At 36.3% G+C, this 10,716-nt stretch overlaps 1 protein-coding gene across 1 annotated transcript; it reads left to right on the top strand.

The window, feature by feature from the left end:
* Positions 1 to 2,700: 2,700 nt before the first annotated feature.
* On the top strand, positions 2,701 to 10,502 carry LOC126714103 (NADH dehydrogenase [ubiquinone] iron-sulfur protein 1, mitochondrial). Its single transcript, XM_050414102.1, has 5 exons — positions 2,701 to 3,266; positions 3,908 to 4,154; positions 7,347 to 7,641; positions 8,633 to 9,007; positions 9,332 to 10,502. The coding sequence occupies exons 1-5, from the start codon at positions 2,846 to 2,848 to the stop codon at positions 10,229 to 10,231; spliced, it is 2,238 nt and encodes a 745-aa protein (XP_050270059.1). The 5' UTR covers positions 2,701 to 2,845; the 3' UTR covers positions 10,232 to 10,502.
* The last annotated feature ends 214 nt before the right edge of the window (positions 10,503 to 10,716 follow it).

Below are 10,716 nucleotides of genomic sequence, written 5' to 3'. Positions count from 1 at the left end.
AGAGGATGTGGGGGTGGGGGACCTAGGGTGGTCGGAAATGGCATTCCAGTACTGTAGAGAGATGAGTGGGATCTGATGTGGCACGATGGGATCTGCGGGTCTCTCTCTCTGACTGGATGTGTGTGTGTGTGTGTGTGTGTGTGTGTGTGTGTGTGTGTGTGTGTGTTAGATAGAGAAAGAGAGAGAGAAGTGGAAGTGAGGTGGTTTTGTTTTGGTGGTATATTGTGGGCAATTGTTGTAATTGAAAAATTGTAAAATTATGGGAAACTTATGGCCTATTTGGAAGTTTAGAGAGGGAGGAGAGTAGAGGGAAGTAGAGGGGAGGAGAGTAGTGGAGAGGAGAGTAGAGGGGAATGGTTCTCCTCTACCTTGTTTGGATGTTTTTAAAATTAGTAAGAGGGAAGGGAGTAATTAGCCCTTCCTCTTGTTTGGATGTTTTAAAAATTAGGATGAAGAGGAGAGGAAATGATTTAAATAGACAAATTTACCCCTATTTGAAAATGGAATTGCAACATTGGTCTATGATTAATTTATCAGTTTTGTAAAGTCTTGAACCTGATTATCATTTGTCCAAATCTTAGAATATGTTAGCGATTTTTTTTTTGAGAAGAATAAATAAAATTAAAAAAAATAAAACAAAATAAAGTATATACCTAAAAACTAAAAAAAGAGTAAAAATCCTTGTCTAGACCCATAAATTTTAATTACACAAAAAAAAAAAAAAAATCAAGAGAGTTTAGATTGACCAGTGAGGATCATCAGGCCTGGTGGCACACTGATGAAAGGCCATGACAACACGGACCTTCAAACCGCACCGTTTTGCTAAGGCAACAAGGTCCAAATACCCTTGCCAATTGTAAACCCTAGGTTCGTCTCTCTCTACTAGTCCCCACCAGACCTCGACAACGACGCCTTCGACATTAGCGACTGATAGAGCTTTGAACGACTGCGCCATGGCCTTGTGACGCGGGACTTGGCTGCTGGTACTAAGGGAGTTGACGGGGAGAGTGACGAACACCAGCGATCCTAGCCTTCGGCGTTATGGCGAGGAGAATTTGTGGTAGAGCTCATATTGGATGTGTTCGCTTCAGCCTCCGTTATCCAGAGAGATGAAGCTGCCGACGTCGGAGGGTTTGGAGGAGTTGAAGCTGAGAAAGCTAAACAACAATGAGGTTCAATTTTTTTTTTCATTCACTTAAATTTTCTCAGGAAACAAACAAAGTTTATTTATATAATTGGTTTATAATTTTGTTAATTTAGAAAGGGTAAATTGGAGAATTCATTTGATTAATAATTTATCTACTCTACTCTCTCTCCAAATCTCTCCAATTTGGGGAATTAAAAATGAGGGGTTAGAGGTAGTTGAAACCCCTCTAAACTCCTCCTCCTCTTTCCTTAAAAAACTTCCAAACAAAGTAATTAAATTACTCTCCCTCCCTCTACTCTACTCCCCCTCCTTTTTTCATCATCCAAACAAGCCATTAGAGAAGAGAGGGGGAGAGGCAGAAGAAAAATGAAGAAGAGAAAATAAAAAAAGTAACAGTGTTTTTATTTATTTATTTTTAAGTTTAGGGACAAAATTGTCTTTTAGGATGAAATTGGTAGGTTTAAGATGTTTTGGACTTAGTTGGTAGTATCACAAATATTAGGGGTGGTTTGTGAAATTTACCCTTATTATTATTTTTTGAGATTATCTATTAGATGAATTATTATGATTATTATTATTTTTTGAGATTATCTATTAGATGAAAACTTTTGAATCCTAATTGAGTTAGGATTTCTAATATATATAGAAAGTTTTTTTAGTATATTCTTATATATTTCTACCACAACAGCTTCTTCTTCTTTTTACGACTTCTACTTTCTTTTTCTTTTTCTTTTTTGATAGAAAGTAGAAACACTACTTATTATTCTAATCAATTCTCTCCACCATTATCAATAAATCTCCTTCTCTAATAATTTCTATGTTGATTATAAATCTAACTCTCCTTTTGTTTTGTTTTTTCTTATTACTTAAGCAATTTGATGTTTGTGAAATCCATAGTAGAATGTTTTATCAAACCTACCATCCATACTATTGCAAGTATGTATTTCTCTTCTTCGTTTTTGTGTTTTTTTTTTTAAAGGTTTTGCTTATAAGTCATAAAGGCAATTTTAAATCCATGAAATCCATTATATAAACCCCTATAAATATTTACACTTTATCTATTTATTATTTAAGAATGATCAAATTTTGTATTTTCTCCTAAAAGGGCTTCATCTTTTTATTTCAGCATTTTTGTATTTGTGTTATGTTTATATGTGCCTTATTACATTTTTATTTTTGCTCAAAGAGTTAAAATCTCCTTTATAAGTTCAAAGTTTTTAATTTAATTTTTTTAAGATACGTAATTTAATCATATTATTGAAATAAATTGTTTAATTTACATATACTTTTTTATTAAATTGTGTATTGCATGAGTATAATATTAATATTAATATATATATATATATATATATATATATATAGACGTGGCAAAGTGGCCCTTTAGTATGTGAAAGAATTTAATGTGGGCTAAAAGATCGGGCCCTTATTTGTAAAAAATGGGACTAGGCACACAAGTCAGAAACGGGTCGGTTCGGTTAAAGTTAAACCCAAAAAAATAATCAAACAACCCATCAAAAAATCACTTGTGTTTCGGAAAAAGCGTTGGGAAATCCACGCATCCCATCCCATTTCCTCAAACTTCTTCATTCAAACCAAACCCATAATATAATATATATATCAGAAGCAGCAGCCAGCAAGAGAAGCTGAAGCTCACTCACAAAGAGACACAGAGATAGTGTGACTCAAAAAACAACATTCATGGGGTTGGGTATGCTCGCCTCAAGGGTCATCAGACCCACTGCTTCCAAGCTCTCTCGATCATCGTCCCTTCATTTCATCCGACCCATTGTCTCTACTCCGGAGACCTCGTCCGCCCAATCCCAGCCACAACCCGACCCGACTCCAGATCCCCCTCCTCCGTCGCCCCGACCCTCTGTGGCCGGAGCCCGAGTCCATTTCCCCAACCCGGAAGACGCGATCGAAGTGTTCGTCGATGGGTACTCCGTGAAAGTCCCAAAGGGCATGACGGTCCTTCAAGCCTGCGAAATCGCCGGCGTCGATATCCCTCGATTCTGCTACCACAGTCGCCTCTCCATCGCCGGAAACTGCCGCATGTGCCTCGTCGAGGTCGAGAAAACGCCCAAACCCGTCGCCTCTTGCGCCATGCCCGCTCTTCCCGGTTTGTTTTTCTCTCTCTCTCTCTCTCTCTCTCTTCTCGCTCTTCATTTTAGCTCACGAACTTTGTAGCTCAAGTAACAGAAAATTCACTTTATATGCTGATTGGGTATGTTGCTAGAATTTGTAACTCTTACATTTCAATTGGGTCTTCATTATATCTTGATTTTTTTGCTCTTATAATTCTATAATCTGTAATGTATTCACTTTTGGTTTTGGGCTTAGTTGAGTTGAGTTGACTAGGATGGATATATGGTGGTTTTATGTTTGGTATTGTGTTCCAGTGTAAAGTCAAATAAAGGTCTTGGGTTTGAATCCCGCGTACAAGGAAAACCCAATTGGTGTCTTGGTCTATTGATAACGAGCAATCATACCATATGTTCAAATTTATTGCATCTATATATATATATATATATATATATATAAGTTTTATGCTTTGTTAATTTTTGTTCATGTCATGATATGAAGCATTTGCTTTTCATTATCATCTAGACTTTAATTGTACCGTTCATATATTGTAATCTGTAATACTGCTATTTGATTTTGAATGGTTTTGGGCGATTAGGGATGAATAGTGAATAGTTAATTTTATTTGGATGATTTTTTAAAATATTTTTGACTCATATGAGAGTGCTTGGTTTATAGGGATGAAAATTAAGACGGATACACCGTTGGCAAAGAAGGCTCGGGAAGGAGTGATGGAATTTTTGCTGATGAATCATCCCTTGGATTGTCCTATCTGTGATCAGGGTGGAGAATGTGATCTCCAGGATCAGTCTATGGCTTTTGGATCTGATCGTGGTCGGTTTACTGAAGTGAAGAGAGCAGTGGTAGACAAGAATCTTGGTCCTCTAGTGAAGACTGTGATGACTCGGTGCATTCAATGTACAAGGTCAGAAGCCAGCATTTCATCTCCTATCTCCTATATATATAAATTTTTCTTCTAAATGCAAATGGCCTTTGGCCCAAATGGCATTTCCATTCCCCTTTAGAATGTGTTAGCATATGGTCAACTTCCATTGGGTGTGTGAATTACTGACTTAGGGAAAATAGGAGAACTTGTCTACATGTGCTTGTTGTGTGTTTAGGGTTAGGAGAATTTGTGGGTCTAAGGTTTAAAATTGTGGCAGAACAACTTTTGTGGTTGTGTTGGGAATTAATAGGTGGTTTAATGAGTTATATGGCTATGTTGTAGAGAAAGTATATGGGGTTTTAGGTTTTGATAGGTAAAATAAAGGGCTTATTTGGGGTTGTAAGGAAGAAGGAAAAGAGAGAATTTTATGGCTTTTAGGGGCTATATAAATAGTATCCCTGTATAGTACCATAAGAAAGATAAAAGGTGAAAAACACACAGGCTAACTTGCCTCAATGCTCAAATCACTAACTAATTTTTTTTATCGACTCCATCCTCCTTTAAGTACGTTGAACACAGATATATATAAGGACTCTTTCTTGTATTAGTAGCATTAGGACCCCTAGTTTGAATAGTAAACTAAAACCTAATAAAAGACTAACTTGGATCTAAAGAAAATAAAATATAAGATACTTAGGACCTTCTGACTGCAAAACTGACCAGAATAATATTGTTTTAAAACCTAAAAAAAGGCTCATACCTAAACCTTTAGAAAAACACATGATGTTTACTTGAATTAGACTTCACACGTGGACCCCCTAATATAATTTTTAAATAGGTGAATTTGCAAAGTAATAGAAAATCAATTTTCCATGGCCCCCTCTCCAGAAAAAAAGGAAGGAATGAAAATGGGGCTGAGGGATGTGGAGATGGAAATTATATCTAGATACTTGTTTTACTTGGAGCAACATGAGTTGGGTTGTCCTGGTACTACTAGAGTTGAATGAATAAAAGTTCATGCTTTTTAGCTACTTCCACAATAATATTTCAGTGGCATTTTGTTTGCTGCTTAGGCAAGGAATGTTTGTAGCTATAGAATGCCTTGCTGATGTGGATTTGAAGAGAAGACACTAGTTTTGCGTTAGGGATTGCAACTTCAAGGAAAATTATATTTAAGGTGCCAGTATTGGTCTTTTATAGTAGAACTATATATATATTATTTTAAATGCTGAAGCAATGACTTTTTATTATTTTTATTTTATAGTTAAACCTGTACGTTTTTAGACCCCTTAAACACAAACAGATTAACTTAGTTATTTAGCCAAGTGATTAATTTAGGTAAATTATATAGATCTAGGTTAACAGAGATAAATCATATCATTAAAACAGTGCGGAAAATAAAGAACACAACGATATGATAACCTAGGAAAACCAAACCGGTAAAAAACCTAGGGAAGATTTAACCTAACTATCCTCAAGGTAAAACAGATCCATTATGAAAGAATTGAAGTTTTACAATAGTGACTTAGACCACTAATATCCTATTGCTACCTCGAGTAGAAAACTTACTACCAGGACTACGTGACAGCTCCGAGTTCACGGACTACTTCTTTCTTGGATTCACAGCAACCACAAGTACTCCCACTTGTGTTTTCTTTAAGCTTTTTATGCAACAATTGAAATGATTACCAAGCTCTTGACATCAATCTTGATCTTGATAACCCTAAGGGTACGTTTGGTATACTGTAATAACTTTTGTAATGGAATAGTTATTCATGTGTAATAGCAATTCGGTCATTTGGTTGCATATTTATTACATGGATTAGTTATTACATTGGAATGACTATTCTTTAAATTGAAGAATAACTATTCCTCTTTAAAATGGATGTAATAGATATTCCTTAGTATATATAATAGGTTTTAAAATTAATATATTTCCAAAAATATAAAGTTTCCTTATACGTCATCTTTTACAAGTTTTCCATATGTAACAACCAAACTTATGAATAGTAATAGTTATTCCATTACAATGTCTTCTATTTCCATTAATAAAGATTACTATTCCTAATGTAATCTATATTTAGTGTACCAAACGTACTCTAAGTATGTATGAAGGCAAACACCTCTAGATCTCACAAGAGATTCACACACACAGCATAAACAACAACGATAAAACGTGGTTAGGGTTTTTCCTTTTATACTTAAGGCAAAACATAAAACCTTACACGTCATATGGGCTTGGGCTGAATTGGAAAATTTTGCAGAAAAACAATCTGCACGAGCTTTGATCAATCGAGTCTCATTTTCGATGGATCAAGCCTTGCAGATTTACATAGTAAATCCTGCAGTATACTCGATTCCAACTTTACACAAAAACACACTTTGAGCAGCCTAAATCTAGACTAAATGTTTTGATCATAGTTTGCCAACATTACACATTGAAGTTCTAATACATTAGTTTCTAATTCCTTAGAACCTAACAAAACCTATAAGTAATTAGTTCAGCTTTGAATTGGCAACTAGGCATCAATTTGGATTTAGATTGTATAATGTATTGCAGTACGAAGTTATAGAAGTTTTACTCTGCCGTTTATTCTCAAAAAAGTTATGGAAGTTTTATTAATTTCATTGCTAGTTCGGGTTGAAAACTATTTGTCGCAAGATCACGTTGTTCCATTCCTTAACAATTAAAAGATAGTTTATGCCTTGTTTTAGTCTTTGACATTTCTCGTATTTAGTTTTTTGACCTGCTTAGACCATTTTTCTAGGGTTTCCTGGTAGCAATACTTTTGGGCTTCATTGCAGAGGTTTTTATTATTATTATTATTTTTTAATTTTTAAAGTTAGTTTTCTGTTTAAGAATTACCTCTAATTCTCTTGATTTGATGCATAGCTATTTGTACATCATAGAAGCTTTGTTTTAATCTATCTATTTTGTGAGTCCACTAAATCGTAGATTAATTAGATTGCTTGTACAGCTTTGCTAACGTGTGATTACTGCTTCAGCCATGGGTTCTGTGAGTCTTAGTAGTACTTCTTGGTTGCTATTGATATTTTTTTGGCTTATGAGACTTGGTAATTGAACATTATCAACATATAAAATATTTGATGGCAGCATCCAATAAATAAGAAATTCTTGAACTTTTGTTACAGAAACAATGCGTATGCGGCTTAGTTGTAGCTCCATGAGCCTTAACAAGCTTCTGATGTTAACATTTTTGGGTTGAACAGGTGTGTTAGGTTTGCAACGGAGGTTGCTGGGGTTCAGGATCTTGGCATGTTAGGTCGTGGCAGTGGAGAGGAAATTGGAACGTATGTTGAAAAACTAATGACTAGTGAGCTTTCTGGAAATGTGATAGATATCTGTCCTGTGGGAGCCCTTACCTCAAAGCCTTATGCATTTAAAGCTCGAAATTGGGAGTTAAAGGGAACAGAGAGCATTGATGTTACTGATGCAGTTGGATCCAACATTCGAATTGATAGCAGAGGTCCAGAGGTCTTGCGCATCCTTCCGCGGTTAAATGAGGTACTCTAATCTACATTGTAGGTTATGTTTGTTATTTATTTGAGTGTTACTTGATTGTATTTGCAAAAGCATCATAGTCCCTCTTTTATTTTGCAAAACTGTCTTGTGCAGCCGAAGACTTGAGCTTTTCATTCATCACATATATGACGCCATTTCTGATTTTTGAAATAAGAGGGCCTGACAAGTAGATTTTCCATGTACCAATTAGCTTTTCATTCATCACATATAATATGATTGTCACTAAATTTGAGTCCCTGATAGAACTTTGGTAAAATGAACTGTCTCGTATGCATTGATTGCCATAGATTTTGTTAACAAATCAATCTAAGTAGTTATATTTTATTTTGATAAGTCTCAATCTGACTAGTTATGGATGCCATTTTACTCTGGTTGTTACCCCAATTTACTGGTTCTTAAAGGCATAACAGTTAAACGTGTTCGATAAGATACAAAAGTAGAAGATGATTGACATATCTTAGGAAGTCCTTTGATAACATGGATTCCTAAATATATAATTATTTTGGCCGTTATATTATCATGTAAGGTTTCTATTTTTTGGCTAAGTGTGTAAAGATTAATATTTGACATTTTTTTTAATCAGGACTTAAATTTTTGTTTTATCTTTCAACTATAATATGTTTCTTGCATTGAGTTTATCTGAAAATTGAGGTGTGTGTTTTTTAGCTATTTTTGGGTATAAGTAATAACCTTTTATTGAAATGAGGAGATATGTAAGGTATCTAAGACCATTGAAACAACAATCATCTTTAAAAGTCTGACTGTTCCTTTCCCAAACCAGTTTCTCCATTTAATAAGCAATGCAGCTTCATGCTCAGTTTTTCATTTTTATTGGACACTTATGATTCTAGGAACTTACCTGGCTTAATTATTAACTAAATGAAACCCTAATATGCGTGGTCTGGTACCAGACTTGTCTTTTACCTTCTTTTAATGTGCCAGTCTATCTGATAGCTGCTCTGACTTGTTGCAGGACATAAATGAAGAATGGATCTCTGACAAGACTCGTTTTTGTTATGATGGTTTGAAGAGGCAGAGGCTAAATGACCCTATGATTCGTGGTGCTGATGGGCGGTTTAAGACTGTTAGCTGGCGTGATGCTCTTGCTGTGGTTGCTGAGGTAGCACTTCAAGTTAAACCAGAGGAAATTGTTGGTATTGCTGGTCAGCTGTCTGATGCAGAATCCATGATGGCACTGAAAGATTTCTTAAACAGAATGGGGTCAAATAATGTATGGTGCGAGGGAAATGGCCAGAACCCTGATGCTGATCTCCGATCAGGATATATAATGAATAGTGGTATTGCTGGTCTTGAAAAAGCAGACGTTTTCCTTTTGGTCGGTACCCAGGTAAATATCTTACATCTTTAATTCAATTAGTAGGGTGCACATGGTCCAAAGTAATTCTCAATTTACTGAAGTTTCTTTCATATATGTACTACTATTACAGCATCTATCAGTGCACCCTCACTTTCTTTTCCCTTTTTCCATTTTAGTCCATGTTTCTAAAAATTGCCAAACCCTTATTTTTTATTTCTTTAGTTGTTCGGTAAAATATGTCCTCTATAGTTGTTTGATGTGTTGGGCTTGTGGATGGGTGGGGGTAACTTGGTAAGTTTCATGTTTTGAGTATTCTGGATGATGGTGTCTAATGCTCTGTAACAAAATTGCCAGCCAAGGGTTGAAGCTGCCATGGTAAATGCGAGGATCAGAAAGACAGTTCGTGCAAACCAAGCTAAGGTTGGTTACATTGGCCCTGCAACTGATTTGAATTATGATCACCAGCATCTTGGTACAGGCCCTAAAACACTTATTGAACTTGCTGAGGGTCGCCATCCCTTTTGCTCAGCCCTAGCGAATGCCAAGAACCCAGCAATAATAGTTGGTGCAGGGCTTTTTGAGAGGGAGGACAAGGATGCAATTTTCTCTGTTGTTGAAACAATTGCAAAGAATGCGAAAGTTGTCAGACCTGATTGGAATGGTTTCAACGTATTGCTTCTTAAGGCTGCCCAAGCTGCAGCACTTGACCTTGGACTTGTGCCCGAATCTGCAAATAGCATTGAATCTGCCAAGTTCGTGTATCTGATGGGTGCAGATGATGTGAACATGGAAAAGGTTCCATCCGATGCCTTTGTGGTTTATCAAGGGCACCATGGGGACCAGAGCGTGTATCGGGCCAATATCATTCTTCCGGCAGCAGCATTCAGTGAGAAGGAAGGGATCTATGAAAATACAGAAGGGTGCTCACAACAAACATTGCCTGCAGTTCCAACAGTTGGTGATGCCAGGGACGACTGGAAGATTATTCGAGCACTGTCCGAGGTGGCAGGAGTAAGGTTGCCCTATGATTCACTTGGTGCCATTCGAGCCCGGATCAGGACTGTGGCACCAAACCTCTTAAACATGGATGAGAGAGAGCCGGCAACCTTTTCAGCTTCATTGAAGCCTGACTGCAGTCATAAGATGAGTTTGACTGATTTCCGGCCTGCCATTGATAATTTCTATATGACTGATTCCATTACAAGGGCATCAAAGATTATGGCTCAATGCAGTGCAACACTGTTGAAGAAGTGAGCAGTATATGTATGGTGCTTTTCTAATAAAAATGCAGATTCACTTTTTATTTTTTGTATTTCCCTCCTGTGATCATCATTTGGGCCGTGTGAGGCCGAGGCCCTGATTGACCAGAGCTTCCGGAACATTGGAAGTACTTCCAATAAAAGTTTTTTAGGCAATGTTTGTTTCACTGTAATATGTTATTTCAATGTAATAGAATTTTCCCTGTAAAACTGTTCGCATGTAAACTTTGGGATTTTCTAATGCATATTCTGTTATATTGGCTCAACTATGAAAATATGCTCAAGTGTCCTCCACATTTTTCTCATCCATCTACAGCAGCAGTCTCTCAGAAATAATAAACCCTCTGTTTGGATCATGATTTTACATTATTGTTCTGTTGGGCATTACATTAGCAAGAAAGTATCTGTTACAGCCGACATACAAGGTAAGCTATCTGGTTTTGTGTAGCCAATCAATGCAAAATATGTTACATCTGCAAA

Source organism: Quercus robur, chromosome 2, assembly GCF_932294415.1.
Source record: "Quercus robur chromosome 2, dhQueRobu3.1, whole genome shotgun sequence".
Classification (NCBI taxonomy): Eukaryota; Viridiplantae; Streptophyta; class Magnoliopsida; order Fagales; family Fagaceae; genus Quercus; species Quercus robur.
This window is presented reverse-complemented; position numbering and strand designations above follow the sequence as displayed.